Genomic DNA, 22,737 nt, shown 5'->3' on the forward strand with positions numbered 1-22,737 from the left:
TTTGGATGTTTGACAAGTTATTTTGTTGATTAGTGTTTGCATATAATTTCGTTCCTATTATTCCGTAACCATATACGTATGTATCTCAAAGATTTGTGTTAAGAGTATTAGTTCATCTCAGTATTTGGAGTGGTATGTATGCTATTAGTAGTGGACATTCCATTATCCAAAATACAAACAAAAGTTGATATAATAATTATAGATGTGATTGCAATTAGAAGCAAGGTATTGGAGGATAGATCTTATCTAGTCTAGTCCATACACTTAACGATAGAGGTCCCCTTTAATGATCATGAATTTAATCCACCAACTTATCATCGAATGCTAAGATGATAGTACCGAGTACAAGAATTAAGATGGTCACATCTCCAACACCGAATATCGATTAAGTTAGTTGGTAGTGTTGACAATCAAACTTGAAAATCTCAATATCTCAAAATTCATTCATGATTTTACAACTTGACCTAATTCATACTTATATCAAACTTACATCTCTTTCACTGATAATATAAACACCAATCTTTGTATCAAAATATATGAAACATAACAACAAATGATACCTCAAGTCTCAACCAAACAAACTAAACTGGAATTGAACCAAAATAAGCAACAAAACAATCAAAGCAGCAACACCCCATGGAGATGCACCTCCTCCTCCTCCTCCACCTCCTCGTCCTGCTCCACTACAGTAACCCATTTTCCGACCATCATACTTCGAATACCCACCACGACCTTCTACCGATGAAAGCAACTTTACCGCGAAAATAAGGATTAATGGGGTGGCTAATAACAACCAGTTAACCTGAGACTCAGTAGTTTCAACAACTTCTTCATATGAAGACGTGAATTTCATGCCTAAAAACACACAAACTACTAAAAGAATTAGTAGCACAGGATACGGAAGAGGTCTTAGACTGAAACCATCCAATATTGACGGCTCTCTTCTTCTAATATAATATGGGTTTGAATCACAGTAGCTGTATACCATTTTTTAATTCAATTTGCTTTTTTTTTTTGTTTTTAGGGTTTTATGTTTTTGTTTCTAAAGATACAGTATGTGGAATGTGGATGCTTGATTTGAGATTTAAAGATGGTTTTAAAGGGTAGAAAAGGTTTTGTACCAATCACACAGTCAATTTATGGTATATTTTCCCATATAATTTGGTAGGGCTAATGAAATAGAGGGCTTTAAAACGTCGTCGACGTTTTATAACAAATCGTCGACGCATTTCATAAAAAAGACGTCTCATACCCTTACTCTTCCTCTCTCTACCCAATTCTCTCCCAAGTCAAAAAAAAAAAAAAAAAAAAAAAAACCGACAAATCACTCGACATCAACAAACAACAACACGAAAAATCGACATCAACAAAACAACACAACGATTCAATGTCAAACAACGAGCAATCCACTTCAAATGCTAACAACGAATCTGAGGTACGTAATTACACAATCTATTTTCATTTCAATCGATTTAGTATGATAATTGAATTAGATTTAGTTGATATAATTGAATTACATGTCGATTTAGTAACAAACAATTAGGACTAGGATGAATGAAACACGCCCAAACCCGTCAATTAGGACGTAGAAAATCAAAGTCCCTCATGGAGAGGGACGTGTACATTCAACGTCCCCCATGGACTGGGACGTGTGAACCCAATGTCCCTCATGGACAGGGACGTGGACATTCAAAGTCCGTCATGGACAGGGACTTTGAATATCAACGTCCTACCATGGAGAGACTTTGAAACTCAAAGTCCATGCATGGTTTGGACGTGTACTATTCACGTCCATGCATGGGTGGGACGTGTACTATTCACGTCTCCCATGGTGAGGGACTTTGAGTTTCAAAGTCCGCTCCTGGTTCAGACTATGAAATTGTTTTTTCTTCGTTTTTATTATTTTTTTTCGTAAGTTTAGTAATTTTATCATATTTTAGCATGTAATCATTATTAATTTTGTGTTTTAACAGGATTCATTTGAGGAATTTGGTGGAAACGATGTTAATTACAACCGCCTATTTGAGACGGTTACATGTTTTGCGAGTCGGGATGAGGCGTTTGAGTGGGCTCAAAAAATAGCTTTTGATAACGGGTTTGCCTTAATAAAAGCATCAAATGGGGCCAAAAATCGTAAACAACCCGAGTTGCTAGGCTCTTACTTTCGTTGTTCAAGGTACGGTAACTAGAAAAAGATCGATCCCGATATTCGAGAAGCCTAAGAAGAAAGGGACACCTAAGTGTGAGTGTTTGTTTCGGGTTCGAGCCGTTTAACAGGGCTAATGATATAAATGGAAAGGAGTTGATTGTTTGGAACATTTTGACCTCAGAGAAAGGTGGATATCACAACCACGAAGTAACAAAGTACAAAGACGGTCATAGGCATTTTCTTTGGTTTGAATGCCGAAGAGAAAGAGTTCGTGAGGCAACAAGTCCAAGGCGTCGATTCCCCGAAAGATATTAAAAATGGTCTTCATCAAAGAACTCCCGATAAACCCCAACCTACAAGCACCCAAATTTATAGTGCGGTTAACAAGTTTCGGCGTGAAGTTAGAGGAACACGCAATACCGCTCGACAAATGTTGGCTGTAGCCGTTGCTTCTAATTATGTGGAATGGCACAAAACAGATCCCGAGACAAAGGAGCTTACTCATGTTTTTATGGCTCATCCGGAAGCGGTTAAACTGTTCCGTGCTTATCCACATGTGGTTCTTATTGACTCGACATACAAGACAAATAAATACAAAATTGCTCTTGTTGAGGTTGTTGGTGTAACACCGTGTGGTTCTTCCTTCTTAATTGCTACGGTGCTCCTTCCGTCAGAGTCGGAAGACGATTATGGGTGGATGTTGTTGAGATTAGGGGAGCTACTAAATGGTACGGGTTCATCTATTTTCGCCTTTGTCACCGATCGGGAGATGGGTTTGATCGGCGCTCTTGAGTCCCTTCATCCGAGTACTCCTCACCTTTTGTGTCGTTGGCACATTAACCGTGCTATGGAGAAACAAGCACTCTCAAAGCAGAATTTGATGTGCTACAAAGATATGATTTTGCACAGTCCAAAAAGCGGTTGGTACCGCGTGATCAATGCATCCACCATTGATGAGTTTAGGAGCGCTTGGGAATGTTTTAGTGAAACGTGGGAAGAGATGGCGCTTTATGTGATCAGTACATGGGGTAAATACAGGAAGAAGTTCGTGAAATGCTATACAAACCAATACTTTCATCTCGGAAACACGGCAACTTCCCGAGTAGAGTCCGCCCATTCACTTTTAAAAGCTTGGTTGAAGAGTAATAACCTAAACCTTGACACTATGTGGTTTCGTATTCATTCCATGCTTGAAGCGCAACACTCGAAGATTAGATATGAGCTGGAGGTTTCGAGGAGTAGGCCGCGAAATGGAGATCGTGTATTTTCATTGTTGCAAGGAAATGTGTCTATCAATGCCATTGAGATAATGGAAGCAGAGATTAAGAGAGGGATAGAGCTCGGGAATGTGTTGGAAGAGCATTGTGGATGTGTGCTAAAGGTTACTCATGGATTACCTTGTGCTTGTGCATTGATCCAGTTACAAAGAACGGGTAAGAGGGTCCATCTTGAAGATGTTCATGCTTTTTGGAGGACCTTGGAGTACGACAATGTTGGTGTACAACCCAAGACCAATGATGATGAGTTGGAGAAGCTGTTTGAAGAAGCTAGAGCTTGTGACCCGGCGAAGAAACGGGTAATCATTGAGAAATTGCGAGATGGTCTTCACCCGGAAGACGAGGAAGTTAAACCACCTCATGTTAGAGAAAACCCCAAAGGGAGACCGAGGGGTTCTACTACCCGGAACAAGTCGGGATTTGAGCATGCAAGGAAGAAGGCTGCGAAAGTTTCTACTCCTGCGACGACATCTGTTCAACATACGGTGGGTGATTTTGATCAAGGACCGGTTGGTGCACCGTTGGAGTCCGGCTACACAAAGGGATTTTTGTCAACTTGGAATAAAAAGTATGCGGTCCCTGAAGAAGTACGGGATTTCTTTGATGGTTGGGTAGATGTCGGTAATGATGGTCATTGTGGTTATCGGGTGGTCTCGCATCTGCGTGGGTCGGGAAAGTGACTATTTAGTCATGAGAGAGTTGGGTATTCGGGAGATTAAGGCATACGAGTTGTACAAGGATTTTTTTGCTGATAGTGTTGTGTTGACTACGGGTCTTACCAGATACGAGGAGGCATTGAGACGGATGGAGTTCACTAGCAGTGGAGGATGTGGGCCTAACCATTGGATGTACGGGGAGTATTTGTTTGTCTTTGCATCGTTGTTTAACTGGACTATTTGTGTCATCGCCCAGCATGAAACAACCTCATCATCATCATCAGCATCCCCAGCATCATCCTCGGCATGGTCCTCGGCTCTGAAGAACGGCTCCATCTCATCCACCAATCTCCGCGCATATTGCCACTTCCTCTCCTTGGTAGGCTGTCTATAAATCTGTGAGAAATGACGACTAAGAGCTCGGGATACCTCGGGCTCCTCGCTCATAGGAAGAGAGCGAAACGGAGTACGGCGTGCAGGGGGATAGAAGTGCGGGTGAGAAATCTTCCTATACCAAGACATGTATCGCGTATCACACTGAAAAGGCATCAAAGCCCGGTCAAACCGCTCTCTCAAAACTATCTCGACATCACTCAAACCCCACTCCAAATCAGGAGAATCACCATAAGACAACCTATAGCCTAAGGCCGGCTTAGCCGGACGATAGTCAACAGTCGGGAACCGCATAGAGTTCGGGATAACCTGAACATACCCGTCCGACGGAGACACCTATCAGTGGTACGGCTCTACTATATCCAAAAACCTAATCAACCCCGAGTAGAGAGAATATCGCAAGTCCTATGAGGACTAACGCCATAAGGGAGCCACGTCACGTGCTCCGCCCTAAGCCCGTCCAACCTCTGCCTGTGCTCCTCTAACAACCGAACATCTCCCCTAAACCTAGGAAGCCGTGACCAAGCCTCGACAAGTGGTCTCCCCTCGACATAATATCCGGAGTGTGGTCGGAACATGGGAAAGTACTCATATATCCAAGCACGAAGCAACGGTAGACAACCGCTAACACCCCGACCCTCCCTACGCGAAGCCATCCCCAATGTCGATACAAGTAGGCCAATGTCGCGGCCCCCAAGCATACGTGCCGATATCACTCAACTGATCAAACAACGGCAACATACGGGCAATAACCCTATCACTAGACTTGTCCGTAAACAAAGTCTGTCCTACCAATACCATCATGTAAGCCCTCAGCGAGTCATGCTGGTTACCCGTCTCCGCAAGCTCTATCAACTTCTTAACCGTCAGTCCACCACCCTTGTACAACGGTGGTTTCACCTCTTTCAGAGGCAATCCAAATAAAGTGGCCACCTTCCCCTTCATACCGATCTCCTCCCTCGTAGTACCGTCCTCCATAACCCTCATGCCATCCACCCGTATCCCAAGGATCTTCTCAACATCATGCAACAAGATAGTAATCTCACCAAACGGCATATGAAAAGTGTTGGTGTCGGGCTGCCACCTCTCTACAAAAGCGCTAATGAGGTTCTCGTCCAAACCGGTCATCAAAGACTGCCTCAAATGACCAAGGCCACTCTTACTAACTCTCTCCATAACACCGTCACGGACCTTTATCTTACTTATCTTCTCTAAAGCACCCGGTCTCTCGTAACACGTGATCCACGATCTCATTCCCTGACCGGTCCAACTACCATAAGCTACGTGGCCACCAAAGCTACGTAGGACGCTAAGGACACTCGGACCACCCTCAACCGGACCCGTAAGACGCCAAGAATTATCCTGAGTCTTTGTCTTCTTCCTCCCCGTGCTACTAGATGAACCGTCACCAAGCGGCACATATCGACCTCTACCATCCCGTACCACCTTCTTAGGTGGTAGTTCGGCGGCCTCCTCGTCAAGAAAACGAGAGTCATCGTCCTCCTCTTCCTCCTCCTCCTCCTCCTCTTCCCCCTCCTCATCATCATCATCTTGCTCAACCACATGGTCAAAATGCTCTTCCTCCTCAACATCAGAATCGCCTAATGGCTGCCTATAAAACGCACTCGGAAAATCCATCTCGGTCATAACGGGCTCGGGAGTAGCGTCGGGAGTAGGGTCAACAGAAGGGCGTATTTCGATGCCCTTACCCCTGCCCCTACCCCGACCACGACGAGGAGCTAACGGTAAAGGGATACGCCGCTTAGAGCTCGTTACTCTTCGATCTTTCGTACGACCTAGTGAAGTCATAATGTAATCTTCGCTGTTCGACATCTGCATTTACGAGATTAAAAAGTTAGTTAATTAAAATAAAAACAAGTTTTCATAAAAAAATAACATAAAATTAAAAACTTTTAATAAAAAATAAATATAAATTTAACGATTATAAGTAAAATACACAACTTCTAAAACAAGAAAAATAAAAATTGCACATTAAAATAAAAATTATTAATTTTAAATACAAAATAAATACAAATTACACATTTAAATACAAAATTAACAACTTTTAATTTAAAAAAATATAAATTACACATTAAAATTACTTTAAATACAAATAAATTCAAAATAACACAAAACTAACAATAAAAATTATTAACTTTAAATACAAAATAAATACAAATTACACATTTAAATACAAAATTAACAACTTTTAATTTAAAAAAAAAATATAAATTACACATTAAAATATAAAATTAACAACTTTTAATTTTAAAAAATATAAAATTACACATTAAAATATAAAATTAACAACTTTTAATTTCAAAAAATATAAATTACACATTAAATTATAAAATTAACAACTTTTAATTTCAAAAAATATAAATTACACATTAAAATATAAAAAAAATATATATATAACCATTAAAATTGAAAATAGACGGTTAAAACAAAAAAAAAAAGGTCTGAACCATGGACGAACATTGAATTTCAATGTCCGTCCATGGTCCAGACATTGAATTCCAACGTCCCAACCAACAATGGACGTTGAAACCCAACGTCCCAACCAACAATGGACGTCAACAGTACGCGTCTAACCCAGGCAAACGTTGAAATTCAACGTCCATGCCATTGACAGACGTTGAACTTCAACGTTCCAGCCCAATACAGACGTTGAACTTCAACGTCCACGCCATTGACAGACGTTGAAGTTCAACGTCCCAACCCATTGTTGACGTTGATGTTCAACGTCCTATCCCCTGTTAAACGCCATTGACAGACGCAGCAACAATCAACAAATCCTTGAAAACCAGATAACAACAACAAAACCATTGAAAACAACAAAACCCGCAACAACAAATCCATCAACAACAAACAAAATTAACATTAACAATCCAACAACAACAAAAAAATCGACTATACTAAGCCTATTTGCGAGATTGAAACGGGAAAATAACAAGAATGAGGAAGAATAACGAAATTGAAACAAGGATTAATTCAAATGAACACAAACATAAATTACTATCCTAATTAAAATCAAATTATACAATTAAAACTTAACTAATTGAAAAAAAAAAAAAAACGACTTACTTGAAACAAGGACAATGAGCAGAAAAGGGGTGCGGTTGTGGTGTTGCTGCGGTGGTGGTGGAGGTGTTGCGGTGGTGATGCAACGGGGACGTGTGGTGGTGGTGTGGTGGGCGGTGGAGTCGTGAAACTGGGGAGTGTTTGAATTAGAGTGAATGTGAGGAATGGGTGAGAGAGAGAGAGAGATGTATAAGGGTAAGGTCGTCTTTTTTTTAAAAACCGTCGACGATTTGTTATAAAACGTCGGCGACGTTTTGCAACCGGGATGAAATACACCCGACTGACACTGTGAGATTATGACCAAGTTAGCCGACTTATTTCAAGATATTTTGCGTTTTCACCTATTCTAATGCTGTAAAACTAGGTTAGATCCCGAGCAATGAATGCGCGGTAATTATAGAGTTACTAATATAGACCCCGTGCAATATATGCACGGTATTTATAGAGTTTTACTTTTTAGTGTATTATTTGTAGAATTTTAATTGACAATTCATTTATTTTTCATGTTTCTCCTTAAATTATTTTGATTAGAGAAATAAAAAAAAAAAAAAAAAAAAATTAAATCGTAAGAAGTAATAAATGAGTGCTTTTTTTGAAGTTTTTTTTGTTTTCTTACCGAGAAATTAATGATGTTAATTTAAAAATATTTACTAATAACATATTTTTTCGCTGCAAATTTTTATCATAAAAAGTCAATGAATTTTAATATTACTAATACCATATTTTTTTAGCTGCAACTTCTTATCATAAAAAGTCAATAAGTTTTTATCAATAAGTTTTTAAAAAAAAGAATTTTTCTTATCCTAAAATGATAGATATGTGCAGAATGTGAAAGATTAAATGTTATAAATATTAAAATACAAAAGATTATATCCATTTATAACTTATCATATCCACACCTATAGTAAAGTAAACTTCTAGGACTTGATTTTTGGACAAACTTAGGACTCGGTTTTAACAGTTTAATGGACTATTTTGTGTGCTTAATAAGAGGAGATTAAAACGAACACAAATAACAAAGCTTTGGACAGAAACTCTAACGACTTGACTTGGACACTTGAATGGACTGTTTTAAGGACCAACAAACAACACAAGGACAATTTTAAAAGCTAACAAACGACTCAACCAAAACAAGGCACGAAACAACCTATTTTGGACGGAAATAAGATCTTAATTATCTTGAGTAATTTGAATGAAAACAATGGAAATAAGATTGTAATTTAAATGCTTATGAACTAAACATTCAAATAACAATTTCCATAATGACTTAAAGCAATGAAAACAGAAACTTTGGGACTGTTTGACACGAAAACAAGAACAAGTAACCGGGATATGACTTAAACTAGATCACGAATCAGGTTTAAGCCTTGGAATTAAACTCAAGATCACGAAGCAAGAGCTAATTCCGCCTCAAACACTAAGTAATGAGTGGTTTTCTGCACTAAGCAAGAAGAAAATTGATTGAAAACTTCAGTTTCAAACTCATATTTTAATTCACTCAAATCTGAAGTTCTCATGTGCCTAACTTGGTTTATATAGACCACGGCTTACAATCTTGACCCTTGATTACAAGTTACATCTAAGGGCTACAAAATGAGCGGCTAAAGGATATAAAACGGCAGCCAAGGTACTTACACAATGCTGAAATAGAAAATGACATAAAGCAAAGAAAGGCTAATGTAAACTAATAGTCCAATCTTCCTTGTTTGTTAGCTCAACTTCTTATTAATTATGATTATATGGATTGATTGGAGGCCTTGGAGAACCGTGTAAGGCTCTTTTGCAGCTTCTAAAAGTCTCTTGAGCTTTGTTGGATCAAAAAAGGAAAGATTGATAGCGACATTTTGCTCATTGTTCAAAATCGGGTCCCCTGTACCTTTACTTTAGTTCTTCAAATAATTTCTGAATGGTAGCCCTTGGAGATAAAAGATCCTACACAAAAACGTCCTAAACTCACCAAAGATGTGAAATAGGGCGGTTGGAGGCATGACTTCTTAGACGGATTTCATGGTAGACCTCGATTTTGGAGAAGGACCAAAACCGGGTAAAAGGATGCTTGGTGTTGTTGCCATTTTTGTTTCATATAGTATATGCTAAAAGTAAAAATACCCTAGCACTATTTTAGGAATTATGTTTAGGCGGGAAAAATTGATGTTTCGCCTATTCATTTAGTAAATAGAGGATATTTAATTGTTTATCATAATAATGAAAATTCTATCTAGAAATATAATATCCAACGGTGACTTTATTTCATCGATTGAAGTATATATATTTACGATAGCAAATAATGTTAGTAGAATATGTTAGTTAACCTATTTTAATAACAGGATCAATTACTTTAAAATATATATAAGTAGAATTAGGAATATGTTTATTAATTAGCGTACATAATTGAACATTTGAACATGATGTTAAACTATGCGACTATTGCTCTCACAATATGACATTTATCAAACATACAATTTAGTAGATTATTTGGTAAATCTATTACTTAGGCAAAAATCGATGAAGTTCACTTAACATGTTCACCAAACAAGATTTGAAATCAGTAATGAAAAAAAATATTCAAAATTATTTCTATTTATTTTGATCCCATCCTACAAAATTGTAAAATTGTGATAATTTTATTTCATTGATTGATAATAAAAAATTAAAAAGGCTAACTAAACCGTACATATATAGAACAACTAAACAAGTGAAGTACTCACAATCAAGAAATGGTGACATTTTGGCCCATCACTTGACTCACTCCTTAACACTATATGAACCTTATTTCGATACAAATATACCTAACCACAACATATCATTTCGCAAGAGTGTAGTTCTAAAGTTTTAATTAGAAAAAATGGACATAGCAAATGTAACGTCTTCTAAATCATTCATTTCACATAAGGTATAAGGTATTTTAAGTTATACCCCAGACCCAATTTCGACAAGAAGTTTACCTTGCACAAGTAAAGTTGGACATCGATGCGGCTGGCCCGACCCGCCCACTAGGCTTCCGTTTGCCCAACTCGCAAGCCCGGTCTATGGCCGGTATTCCCCACCCAGCCACCCATCATGTCGGTCGGTTCAGGGCCACCAATTCCCTAACTTGTCCTGCCTCAGCTAGGGATGTCAATTTCACCCGCATCCATCAAAACCCGATCCACCCGATCCTAAAAGATGGATGAAAACCCGATTTAAATGGATGGTGGATGGATGACGGATGAAACGGATGTGGATGACGGATGGGTTGGATGAAGAAATTCCACCCGTCATCCACCCGCCATCCATCCATCACCCGATTTTATTATTTTTTATTTAATTTTTTTTACATATAACACATTATTAAGATATAAAATATTTAAATTTTCATATTTTTCTACTCTCAATATAAATATTTTGTAAGCCTACCCACTAGAAAGTTAAACTAAATTAATTATCTAACTTTATTTTTGTAGAGAAAAAAAAATCATCATTTTTTTAAACTTGAAATTATAAATGCACAACACCCGTTTATCACCCGATCCACCCGTTTCATCCATGGATGATGGATGGATGGATGACGGATGATATGTTTCACGGATGACGGACGGGTTGGATGAGATTTAAAAAAGACGGATGGATGACGGATGAGGCTTCACCCGACCCGAACCCGATCCATTGACATCCCTAGCCTCAGCACGCCCACACAGCATGAGGTGTGGGCTTGGACCTCCTCTAAAGTAGGTCGGCTCGACTTGTTCAATCCGGCCCACTGTCCACGTCCACGCACAAGTAATAATAATAATAATAACATTATTTTTAGAAGATATTTACCCAAGGTAAGATTACACGTAATTTATCCGATATAGTGAGTTGTAAATAATTTTGGTAGCTTAAGAGGTGAATTCTTGTTTTGTTTATAAATCGAGCTGGGAAGTAATGAAAATGAGAATAATGAGAAATGAGAAATATAAACATGATTTCTGGTATATTAGTCCGTACAATATAAAGAATCTGGTACGCTTGATAATCTCACAAAACTCGTGCCTCAATTTATTATTATTATTTGGAGTATTGACCATAACAATAACAGATTACACACGCAGTCACACTACATATACTTCCTACTTGCTTCTCAATTGCACTCACTCTCTCACGCATTCTTATTTCCTGCACCATTTTTCCCCAAACAAGGTCTGTTTTAATTAATTATTACGCTCTTCTTCATTCAATGAATCAATTCCATATTAATAACTAATCATGTTTATTTATGAATGATGATCTTCCATTCATCTATGACGATATTATTCATGCACATTATTTCTGGGTTCTTCAATTAATGCCATCTCTTTTTTATGATTATCATGTTTACTTGTTCATAATCATGTATTTGGGTTTCTTGTATCTTCATGTTATTTCTTACAGATTTTACTAATTTATTTATCTTCCATTTCTTGGACATTCTATATAATTTTTACTACGACTATCATGATCGCCCATGGATTTTCTTGGAGGATTTCACGTTTTTTGGGGTCTATTTAGTACAATCACATGTTGGGGGAAGCGTCACGTAAACCCGGTACGGAATTCCCAACTTGGACTTTGCGGAGATTATCGCGACAAACCTTGTATGGGGGAAACCGGAAACGGGATTTGATGATAGTGTGTTTTCGCATTTAATTGTTTATTGGACGTTAGATTAAATGAGCCTAATCAAGTTTATCAACTCATGTTTAGTTTAATTCATTTTATCATTTATTATTAGTTAGTTGGTTAGGTTCTTAGGTAGGAGGTTTATCTTAGATTAGATCAATTACGATGATAAATTCAGAAAAGAACCTTGATCATTGTTGGAACTCAAGTATGATTAATTAGTTTATCTTATGCGCTCATTGCTGTGCATATGAGATAAGGAGTATTAGCATTAGTGATTTTGACAGATTAATCATAACTTGTGTAATTGTATGTATCATGCCTGTAAAACCCTCCATTGTCGTGAACGAGATTTGAATTTATCAACAGACTGCTGCAACATTGCGCTCAAACTATCGACCTTCTCTTGCTTTTTGTCATTCCAACTCATGAACATGGACTATGGGCTATTCAGAAACAGTCTGTTTTTGGTGATAACATTGCAAAACATTGCGACCATTCTTACCCTCATTTGTGGGACCCCTTGAGGCCCCTGGGGTAGTGTTTGTTGTTTTCAGTTGATTCAAGGAGAGGCTGTGAAAATGCCATGCTATGATAAGGTTTCAACTGTCAAGTGTCATGTAATTCACCTCCTGTCACCTACTTATATCCGGGTACTTTTGACTAAGTGCTTTGGATGTCTTTTGTGTCTGAGGCAGAGTTAATAATGATATACCGTTGTATGAGTAAACTGCCAATCCATATAAGCTTATGTGTAAGATTAATCCATATACTTATTGAGCGTTGCATTCCACTTTTGGTTATATGGGTAATTGATTTGTCTCATATGTAAGGCCCTCTCATTCGGAGTGAAAGTTTTGTGAAATGAGATGGAGTCGTAGCTGAGCGCTTGGTACAGACAAAGGTTCTAGATAGATGGATGAATAGAACTCTATTTTTCATGTTAATGTAAAGCTACATAAATAGCTCTTACATTATACAAGTTTAAACTCTCTTTTAATTGAAATTTTGATGGCTCTAAATGCAGGCTGTGAGAAGGTCATTCTCTGTCAATTTCTTTCAGTTGAACTTCTAAGCATTCAGAATGCCAGAGCTCTCTGTTAAATTCGCCCAGAGTGGAAACGTAACCTCGTCTGTTACAAATGATGAAAACGAGGCACGTGATTTTGAGAAGTTTTTAGGCAGGCCTCGTACCATGAATACTGATGTCAGACAAAAATCCCTTGATGAAAGGTCACTGAGTGAGTTTACACATGTCATATCCTCTCAGGAAGATCGTCCTGAAAATAACTTGTGTGCCGGTTGCCAATCTGTTATAGACACCCCGAGCATAAATATTACCCCGGGAACACATGCTGTCTTGGAGTCTCCACTAGTCGGTGAAGCATGGGATGCTTTGAAGCGTTCGTTGGTTTATTTGCGTGGCAAACCTGTTGGAACTATTGCCGCTTTAGATAATTCTGAGGAAAAATGCAATTACGATCAGGTGCAGAAGTTTGTTTTCTTGTTGTATGATTTAAATTAATTTTCTCCATCTTTATCTTGTGAGAACTGATAAGCTGTCAATAAGCTTGGGCAAGCCTAAGTAAGTTACCTAAATGCATGATCACAGACCTAATACTACTGATATCTGTTATCATTTAAGTTAGTGTCTGTCAGTCAAGTCACTGAGTGGTGGTACTCATGATCCAAGTACACCAAAAAAAACTTTTTAAGTGATAGGGGGTGTAGCATTCTGGATTTCTGGAGTAAGTGAAATATACTATATACTCCGTATGAGTTTTCTTTATAGAAGTTATTTGAACTGATGAACTCTGCCTGAAGTTGTCAAGTATCATATGGTCAAAGACTCTTAAATGCTTTCACTCTTATAGGTATTTGTCAGAGATTTTGTCCCGAGTGCGTTGGCTTTTTTGATGAATGGGGAACCTGAAATCGTGAGGAATTTTCTTCTGAAAACTCTCCGCCTTCAATCAGGGGAGAAGAAGATTGATAAATTCAAACTAGCTGAGGGTGTGATGCCAGCTAGCTTTAAAGTTCACCATGATCCAGTGAGAAACCACGAGACTTTAATCGCGGACTTTGGTGAAAGTGCAATAGGAAGAGTTGCTCCTGTTGATTCGGGATTCTGGTGGATCATTTTACTGAGGGCATACACGAGAAGTACTGGAGACACGTCATTAGCTGACCTGCCAGATTGCCAGAAGGGTATGCGGCTAATTCTCAGTCTGTGTCTTTCTGAGGGTTTCGATACGTTCCCAACTCTCCTCTGTGCTGATGGTTGCTGCATGATTGATCGGAGAATGGTAAGCCAGTAAGCCCTCCTATTCGAACTTTATGCACTGATTTGTTGAAGTTCTCTTCTAAGTGTTCAATGGGCTCAAACATTGAGAATTTTAATAGGATTTTGATTCCACCTCATATTCCGCCAGTCAGTTATGATCCATGAAATAGTAGTTGGAGTGTCGAAGAGAGATTTAAAGGGGATTTTCCCATTTAATGTGAGAAGTTTCTGTTTCTAGTTCCTTGCTTTCATAAGACAAGTCTAAATCTGAATAAATGAAGCAGAACACTGAACAAAATGCTATGTTGGATTGTGTAAGGCGGCCTCTACACAAATATATGTACTTGGATTTCTAAAGTGGGCGACACCAGTTCATTCTGACATGTCAGCTACAAGATAGAAATGGCTTAGTGATATTTGAATTATTTATAGTATTTGTTGTTTGTTGTAACAACTAACGCGAGAGTTTTGTTGAATGTTTTTCTTATTTTATCAATGATCATAATACTTGTATTTAGACTAATAATTACATAGGAGAGAACCTAGAATCTAGCTAGATTAAGGTAATTACAAAGCTTAAGAAATATTTACATGAGGCAATAAGGAAAACCTAATAAGAAGTACATATAAAGATTGGATACAAATGTTATGGTATTTACAAAAATATGCACTTATTTCTGAAATTCTTGTGAAATCTGGGAATTCTATGTGCAGGGTGTTTATGGATATCCGCTTGAAATCCAAGCCTTGTTCTTCATGGCTTTGAGGTGCGCAAAACTTTTATTGAAGGAAGACAATGAAGGGAAGGAATTCATTGAGAAGATAGTCAAACGTCTTCGTGCTTTGAGCTACCACATGAGAAGTTACTACTGGATGGACTTCAAGCAGCTTAATGACATATATCGATACAAGACTGAAGAATACTCTCATACCGCAGTAAACAAATTCAATGTGATGCCTGATTCCCTTCCTGAGTGGGTCTTTGATTTCATGCCAAATCGTGGTGGCTATTTCATTGGTAATGTTGGCCCTGCGAAAATGGATATACGTTGGTTTTGTTTAGGTAACTGTATTGCTATTCTTTCATCCTTGGCCACCGCCGAACAATCCACTGCCATCATGGACCTTATAGAAGCAAGATGGAAAGAGTTGGTTGGTGAGATGCCACTTAAAGTATGCTATCCAGCCATTGAAAGCCACGATTGGCGCATAATCACAGGATGTGATCCCAAGAATACAAGATGGAGCTATCATAATGGGGGTTCATGGCCAGGTATACTCGCTATAATATAATTACTAAAAAGTGCATCATGTTATTAACATTATATATACTAAATTAAATTCCGTGGGTGCAGTTCTGCTGTGGCTCTTAACAGCTGCATGCTTGAAGGCAGGGCGGCGCCAAATGGCAAAAAATGCCATAGAGCTGGCAGAAGCGCGGCTGTCGAAAGACAACTGGCCAGAGTACTATGACGGAAAGGCAGGACGATTTGTTGGAAAGCAGGCTCGAAAGTGTCAGACTTGGTCTATAGCAGGTTACCTGGTGGCGAAGATGATGGTAGAGGACCCGACACATTTGGGTATGATTGCGCTTGAGGAAGAAAAAGAGATGAAGCCTGTGATGAGAAGATCAGCTTCGTGGACGTTGTGATTCCTTTGAGACAGAAGTCCTTTTTGGTAAGCTTAGATGATGGATGGTGTAGAGATTCTAGTTGATGAACAAAGATTTAAGAGGTGCTTATGATGTTATGTGGTCTGTGTATATAGATAGACTTCTATTATGATTGATGATTGATGTCAAAATTAGCAGGAAGGAAGAAGAAACTGGTTGGTTGGTTGGTTGAACTTAGCTTGAAACTAAATCTAGGTTTACTACTACTCATGAAAACAAACATTCAAGTTTTGGTATGAAGTTACACTTTTGGACTCAAAAGTACGTTTACTAATCTGCTCTGGAAATCTCAATGTATGCATGCATGCATGCTGCTATCATGTTACAAGTTTTCTTGACCTAAAGTCTTTTTTTGGGCCAATTTGTATGTTTCGTAGAGGTACTACTTTGGCATTCAAGTATTATGATGTTGACCAGTTTACCATATAAATAAGTTAGCTCCATTTCAATGGTTGGATAGCATCTTGCTTCTATAAGGTCCATGATGGCAGTGGATTGTTTGGCTGTGGCCGAGGGTGAATGAATAGCGCGATACAGTAACCTAAACAAAATAAAAGGAATAGCAACTCACATTGAATTAGTTACGCATGAGAGTATTCTTCAGTCTTGAATCGACATGTCACTAAAAACAGGGCTTCCAATACTTACTTGATGAGTTGATGATGATTAAGAATGGATTAGGGTTTTGTCTCTTCATATTTGAGAAGCTGAACAATGATTTAGGTTGAATACATACAAGTATATATTTATAAGAATGAATAATGGACTCCTAATTCTATTATGAATATGAATATGAATATGATGACTCCTAATTATTTTCAGTTTTCCTAATTTCAAATTACCATATTTGCGTAATTTACTTAGTTTTCTATTTTCCAATTACTCTAAGTCGGGTTGGTTTAGAAGAGAGGGAGTTACCATAATAATCCATAGCCGGAATAAATTGTGAAGACAAGCAAGAGTGACTCAACAAACTCCATCACTCCCAATAAGGAAACCATTAGGATAAATAAATAAACAAATAAATCAGAGAGAGCTTCTCCAATAAAACCAATCCCTAGATCATCAAACAACACACAAAGTAAAATAAAATAAAATAAAAATAAAATAAAATCCCCAATTGAATTGAATAGAATAAATAATAAATAATAAATAATAAATCGAAGGAAGATGAGGGCGCAGAGAAGGGCGATCCAAACGATAACGATATGGGTAAAACGACAACCTCCGAAGGTGAAAGCTTTAATGGCGGTAGTTGCAGGTATGGCTAGTTTGGTGTTACTTAGAGCCGTCGTTCACGATCACGATAACCTCTTCGTCGCCGCTGAAGCCGTTCACGCTATCGGCATCGCCCTCCTTATTTATAAGCTCACCAAGGAGAAAACTTGCGCCGGTACTTTGTTTTTATTCATTCTTCATGTTTTGATTTGTTTGTTTAATCTTAATTGCCTAAATAAAGATTCAGCCTTTCCTATTCTATTTCTATCTGCTTCTTAATTCAGATTTTGATACTCTTATAATGCTTGTTATTCAATCGGAATCGAATGAATTTCGCTCTGTACCAAGTTTTTTTTGGGGAGGATTATGATGCAATGTTGTTATTTTTGATACGCTTAAGCTAGAGAAGATTTGGGGGAGGATGAGCTCAATGCGGTTCCAGAGTGGCGACAAGTTACAAACTTTATTGATTGATGGGTTAAAGGATAGGTTCTTACTTCTTAGATTCGAAACAACAATGGTTAAGAGTCTTAAGACTCTCTTCCAAGTTTGTTTAGCTTATTGACCCTTCTTTTTTGCTGCTTCTATTCTATGTAGCCTAATCAATAGTCAGTCTCCTTGCTTGTTTGTTGTTCTTTTATATGGCTTCACAAGTTGTGTCCTACTCCCTCCGTCCCGGTCAATTGTTGTCCTTTCGTTTTGGCACAAAGACCAAGGAAAGAGGAATAGGCCAATAACAAAATGACATGTGGAACAAATTGAATGAGAATGATCAAATTACTCATCAAATTCATTCTTAAAATAGAAAGGACAACAAATGACTGAGACACCCCAATATGGAAATGGACAACAAATGACCGGGACAGAGGAAGTATAATGTATAGTTTGTCATGACTCATGACGCTCATTATCCTTTTTTCGATGATTTGCAGGACTGTCGCTGAAATCACAAGAGCTGACAGCTATTTTTTTAGCAATAAGACTTTACTGCAGCTTTGTCATGGAATATGATATACACACCCTGCTTGATTCCGCAACCTTACTTTTTACGTTGTGGGTAATCTATATGATTCGATTCAGCTTGAGATCAACTTATATGGACGACAAGGACAATTTTCCTATATATTATGTGGTAAGTGAAACGACTTACTCTTTCCATTGCTCAACTTCACTTGGACTTCAGGAGTGATATATATATATATCATGAAAAGCCCAGTCTTTTAAATTTTCCGATCTTCCACCTTTTGTCGGTTATACCTAAAACTTGAAAGAGTGAAGGAGATTCTCTCTCTTATCTCTAAGGTGATCGTATTTTTGTCTAGTTGGTATTTGATAATACAGCTAATGAGCTAAGTTACTTAATATAATTTTTTTCCCGATTTCTCTGTTGTGTACTCTCTCTAAGCCTGTTTACTACTGCTGTTTAGTCTGTGCGTATACTTCTTAATTTTGTTTCTTATCTTTATGAACTATGATCTAATAGATCGTGCCAGTTTTACAGTCTTTTAGTGTCTCATTGTCACAAAGTAACAATGGTCTCACCTATATACTCTCTTCTATGATGTAAACGAGAGACTATGTTTACAGTCTTTTAGTTCGTACATTTTCTTCAATATGTTCCACTTTCTTTTCTCGGTTGTTTCTTTACGGAGTGATCTCTATTTTGGCAATTACTTATTTGAATCAAATGACCATAATGTCCTTGAAAAATCTTTTTGTATACAAAATATGACCTTCCAAATTATATTTCGTCTTCTTTGTCCTCCCCATGCGGCCGCACCTGCCAACTTTATATAAATTTCAGAACAAGTGTTGGGGTGGATCAAGTCTTCATTGTTGATTACCGTTATGCACTTCTGGTGTGTGATCTAGTTGCTGATTATTTTTCTCTGCTGGTGGACAATGCCTATCACATTAACTTGCCCTAATTTCACTTACTTTTATAGGTTCTTAGTTTTCTCTGTGGTTTCTTAAGTGGTAATACCAAAAAGGGAAAACTTAAAATGATGAAATTCTTACTAATTGGTTTGACTTAAATCTGTGAATTTCCTAGCTTATATTAATTCTTTAGTACCTAACATATCCGTCCTTTTCACCTGTTATGCTATATTGTTGTGACTGAACTTTTCCTCTCTCTTTATGTTTATGCAGTTGGCACCTTGTGCTGTTTTAGCGCTATTAGTTCATCCCTCAACCTCGCACAATATTGTAAACAGAATTATGTGGGCCTTGTGTGTATACTTAGAAGCTGTTTCGGTGTTGCCACAGTTGCGGGTTATGCAAAATACTAAGGTTTGATTCTTCTGTAATTAATTTTTCTGAAGGTTGTCATAGTTAAGATTTTTTTCTCACTCATTGGTTTTGTTCCTGCTTCAGATTGTTGAACCTTTTACAGCTCATTATGTGTTTGCGCTTGGAGTAGCAAGGTTTTTGAGCTGTGCCCACTGGGTTCTTCAGGTATCATAATCTTGTTGCACTTTGTGATGTTGGATTAGATTTTGAAAGTGTTTCTAGCTCTCCAAGTCCCCAACTCCCTCCCTGCCCCTTCATGTTAGGATATAAAAAGCCATACAGAAAAGAGCCATTCATGAATGCCTTAGAGGAGGTATTGAGAGAGGAGTAATAGTAAAGAAGTAAACTTTAATAAAATCGCTCTGTAATACTTTACTATAGTAGGTCATTGCTGAAGACTTCTGATGTTATTTTGTGTGAACTGGAACGAGATGAGGGCATGAGGCTGTGATTAGTGATTCCCATATTTTAAGTCCGCGCAGATTAATTAATACCATGCTAGCAACTGCTGCTGAAATGTTGATCTTGTAAATGGTTATTTTTCACATTCAGCTCAAGTTAGAACATTCCATGGTCACTTTGCTTGTAGCAATAGCACTGTAGACTTTTTCTCGTGGTGATCATTACTGTAATTTCAAGAATTGTCTAGCAATCCTTGTTAGAACCCCAAGGTTCCAATGTTCCATCTTTTGTAAGCAGAGATATTTGGTTTAGGTCACACGATAGCAGGAATGCTCTAATTTACTATACGTGCATGCTTTTATATCCTTTATGTTAACTAGTTGGCGTAATTGCTACTTGTCTAGCTGTTTCCCGAAGAAGTGCATTGTTGTGAAATCAGGGAAGGTTGATAGTTGATAAAGCAGGGAGAGGAACATGTTACGTACTTAAATAGATCCTGGCCAGTGGCCACACTTGGTTCACTTGCTTCATATATAAGGATATAGTTTACATGCGTGCTCTAGTGCTGTTGACTGCAAAATTCTCATTTTGTGAGATTTGGAAACATACATCAATGGCACGGTTCTTTATTCTAACTCTATGCTGTGATCTCTTGATTCTATTGTCATTTAGGTTTTGGATACCCGTGGGCACCTCCTCACAGCGTTAGGCTATGGATTATGGCCATCCTTTGTCCTCATCTCGGAGATTGTTCAAACTTTCATCCTAGCCGACTTTTGCTATTATTATGTCAAAAGGTTACAATCCTTTCTCGATAGTTCGTGTGTGATTATTTACCAAATAATACGCAATTCCTTTCATTTTGTTTTTCTCAATGAGCCGGAGTCACTGCTGGACATGTGAGACCAATCATTAAGTATTAAGTTTAATGGGTCACATATCACATATGAGACTATCTCATGTAAGATAGACTGTTTCTGTTTCTGTTTCGTAGGAGTATAAGCTTTTGTGTTGGTTTCCTTATCCCATTTTGAATGCTTGCAGCATCTTTGGAGGGCAACTGGTTATGCGACTTCCTTCAGGGGTGGTTTAAATTTTATGCAAGATATGAGAAGCTGCACCAACAATTTAGTTTAAGAGCTTAAGGGTGGTATTCGATCACAGTTGGTGCAGGCCATCACAGACACGGCCAATTTCATTAGGGCTGCTGTAAAGTTTAGAGTTGATAAAATGTCAGAAGTGTCGTCCTCTTGGCTTTATTTATCTGTAAAGATCTCATTAATTTTTATGGCAGCCAAATAGTCAGATTGTGTAACAGATTTAAGGTTAATACTAGATGAGCAAAAGAATAGTAAGCTTGTTTTGTGTATTTGCATTTTGCCTTGGTTGCTTGTTTCTCAGTTTCTTCCATTGGATTTTGGAAATTGATTACTACCCCTTCATTTTATATAATATAATACAACTCATTTTCTAAATGAAATACTGATTTAGTTGCACGCATAAGAGATGCACTACTGATGCTGTATTGCTTCATTATTCATCATACTCATACTGATACAACGACGACGACTAGTATTTCCCTTAAAAAACAAACAATAGTACTCCGTATTTAAGACCGATAAACAGACGTGGGACACATCACATAATTACACGACTTCGTACTCCAATAAATTACTAACACACACACACACACAAAGAAATGCAAACAATAAAGACCCTGCAAAGTTGATTGAATAGCAAGAAGAGCTGAAAATGACAATTGATGATGGGGCCCATGCCCAAATTGACTAAGGACATTTGCGGATATTGCCATGGGTGGTCTTGTTAGCGTAACAAGGACAGGCTTCATAATTGCCGGAGGTGCCAGGTGGCACACAATTGCAGTCCCTGCAACAACTTCCACAAGCCCTTTTACACAGATTTGGCCTCTTTGTTGCGCTGCACCTTACACCACACGCAGCCGTGCAATCTACATACATACATTCACAAGGCCAGGTTAATTGTTTAATGACATAATTTTCATATACCAAGTCCAAATGCATGCTTAAAAACAAACTCACCAATTTTAGCACCCGTAACCACATTTCCAGCACTTGTTCCACTTACAGTCTTGCTTCCCTGCACCATTGCATTCCATATTTTACACAATTTGTTAAAAGTTATCATCTTTATTGAAGGTAGCTAAGCTATAAGCCTATAAATAAAGTTAGAATGTTACCAATTGGCTAGGATTTGATTGCGAAGCTTGGACAACATGAAGAACAAGTAGAGAAAAGAACAGAGAAACAATTAGAGCTTTAGAAGTAGTCATTTTCCCCCTAAGGTATGATAGAAGAGTGTTGGGAGTGTGAAGTATACAACATATAAATGGTAGGCAGGGTTTAAGGTGTATTTAAAGAGTCAAGTGGCGGTTAAAGTTACTCATTCAAGTTTTACTTTGGCAGTGAAAACAAAGCTTGTAATCCACATGTCACATTATATTGCCTCATTTATGATCACTAGTGACTTGTGAGTGTGACCCGTCGGCTAACAAATGAGGCGATTTAGAAATATACGGACTACTCCGTATCATGTAGATGAGGAAGGTTTCTCTCCATTTCCTAAAAAGAAATGGAGAGGCCATTTTCTTTCACTGGTTCAGATTGTATTCTAGCATCATCGAACGGTTCAAAATTAATGGGTAAAAATAA

General features: G+C 37.9%; 5 protein-coding genes across 5 annotated transcripts; 3 read left to right on the forward strand and 2 right to left on the reverse strand.

Annotated features, from left to right (window-relative positions):
* Positions 1-402: 402 nt before the first annotated feature.
* Positions 403-1,099, reverse strand: LOC141639174 (uncharacterized). The gene has a single exon (XM_074448354.1). The coding sequence runs from the start codon at positions 986-988 to the stop codon at positions 569-571; it is 420 nt and encodes a 139-aa protein (XP_074304455.1). The 5' UTR covers positions 989-1,099; the 3' UTR covers positions 403-568.
* Positions 1,100-2,579: 1,480 nt separating this feature from the next.
* Positions 2,580-4,106, forward strand: LOC141639163 (uncharacterized). Its single transcript, XM_074448338.1, has one exon. The coding sequence runs from the start codon at positions 2,580-2,582 to the stop codon at positions 4,104-4,106; it is 1,527 nt and encodes a 508-aa protein (XP_074304439.1).
* Positions 4,107-11,631: 7,525 nt separating this feature from the next.
* LOC141639176 (putative alkaline/neutral invertase F) lies at positions 11,632-16,396 on the forward strand. Its single transcript, XM_074448356.1, has 5 exons — positions 11,632-11,720; positions 13,207-13,665; positions 14,054-14,485; positions 15,178-15,736; positions 15,819-16,396. The coding sequence occupies exons 2-5, from the start codon at positions 13,264-13,266 to the stop codon at positions 16,112-16,114; spliced, it is 1,689 nt and encodes a 562-aa protein (XP_074304457.1). The 5' UTR covers positions 11,632-11,720; positions 13,207-13,263; the 3' UTR covers positions 16,115-16,396.
* Positions 16,397-17,042: 646 nt separating this feature from the next.
* On the forward strand, positions 17,043-21,440 carry LOC141639177 (uncharacterized). Its single transcript, XM_074448357.1, has 6 exons — positions 17,043-17,528; positions 18,286-18,485; positions 19,505-19,645; positions 19,730-19,810; positions 20,720-20,844; positions 21,092-21,440. The coding sequence occupies exons 1-6, from the start codon at positions 17,306-17,308 to the stop codon at positions 21,138-21,140; spliced, it is 819 nt and encodes a 272-aa protein (XP_074304458.1). The 5' UTR covers positions 17,043-17,305; the 3' UTR covers positions 21,141-21,440.
* Positions 21,441-21,533: 93 nt separating this feature from the next.
* On the reverse strand, positions 21,534-22,505 carry LOC141639179 (snakin-2-like). Its single transcript, XM_074448358.1, has 3 exons — positions 22,266-22,505; positions 22,108-22,165; positions 21,534-22,016 (listed from the first exon to the last, which is right to left on the reverse strand). The coding sequence occupies exons 1-3, from the start codon at positions 22,356-22,358 to the stop codon at positions 21,835-21,837; spliced, it is 333 nt and encodes a 110-aa protein (XP_074304459.1). The 5' UTR covers positions 22,359-22,505; the 3' UTR covers positions 21,534-21,834.
* Positions 22,506-22,737: the final 232 nt, after the last annotated feature.

Source organism: Silene latifolia, unplaced genomic scaffold (genome assembly GCF_048544455.1).
Source record: "Silene latifolia isolate original U9 population unplaced genomic scaffold, ASM4854445v1 scaffold_290, whole genome shotgun sequence".
NCBI classification, from domain to species: domain Eukaryota; kingdom Viridiplantae; phylum Streptophyta; class Magnoliopsida; order Caryophyllales; family Caryophyllaceae; genus Silene; species Silene latifolia.

Coding starts and splice junctions, on each gene's coding strand:
- LOC141639179 (XM_074448358.1), bottom strand. CDS start 22,358: ATGACTACTTCTAAAGCTCTAATTGTTTCTCTGTTCTTTTCTCTACTT. Junction 22,166..22,265: donor AATCAAATCCTAGCCAATTG/GTAACATTCTAA, acceptor GCAATGGTGCAG/GGAAGCAAGACTGTAAGTGG. Junction 22,017..22,107: donor GGTTACGGGTGCTAAAATTG/GTGAGTTTGTTT, acceptor GTATGTATGTAG/ATTGCACGGCTGCGTGTGGT.
- LOC141639163 (XM_074448338.1), top strand. CDS start 2,580: ATGTTGGCTGTAGCCGTTGCTTCTAATTATGTGGAATGGCACAAAACA.
- LOC141639177 (XM_074448357.1), top strand. CDS start 17,306: ATGAGGGCGCAGAGAAGGGCGATCCAAACGATAACGATATGGGTAAAA. Junction 18,486..19,504: donor ATTTTCCTATATATTATGTG/GTAAGTGAAACG, acceptor ATGTTTATGCAG/TTGGCACCTTGTGCTGTTTT. Junction 19,811..20,719: donor GTGCCCACTGGGTTCTTCAG/GTATCATAATCT, acceptor ATTGTCATTTAG/GTTTTGGATACCCGTGGGCA.
- LOC141639174 (XM_074448354.1), bottom strand. CDS start 988: ATGGTATACAGCTACTGTGATTCAAACCCATATTATATTAGAAGAAGA.
- LOC141639176 (XM_074448356.1), top strand. CDS start 13,264: ATGCCAGAGCTCTCTGTTAAATTCGCCCAGAGTGGAAACGTAACCTCG. Junction 14,486..15,177: donor GCATGATTGATCGGAGAATG/GTAAGCCAGTAA, acceptor TTCTATGTGCAG/GGTGTTTATGGATATCCGCT. Junction 15,737..15,818: donor TAATGGGGGTTCATGGCCAG/GTATACTCGCTA, acceptor CCGTGGGTGCAG/TTCTGCTGTGGCTCTTAACA.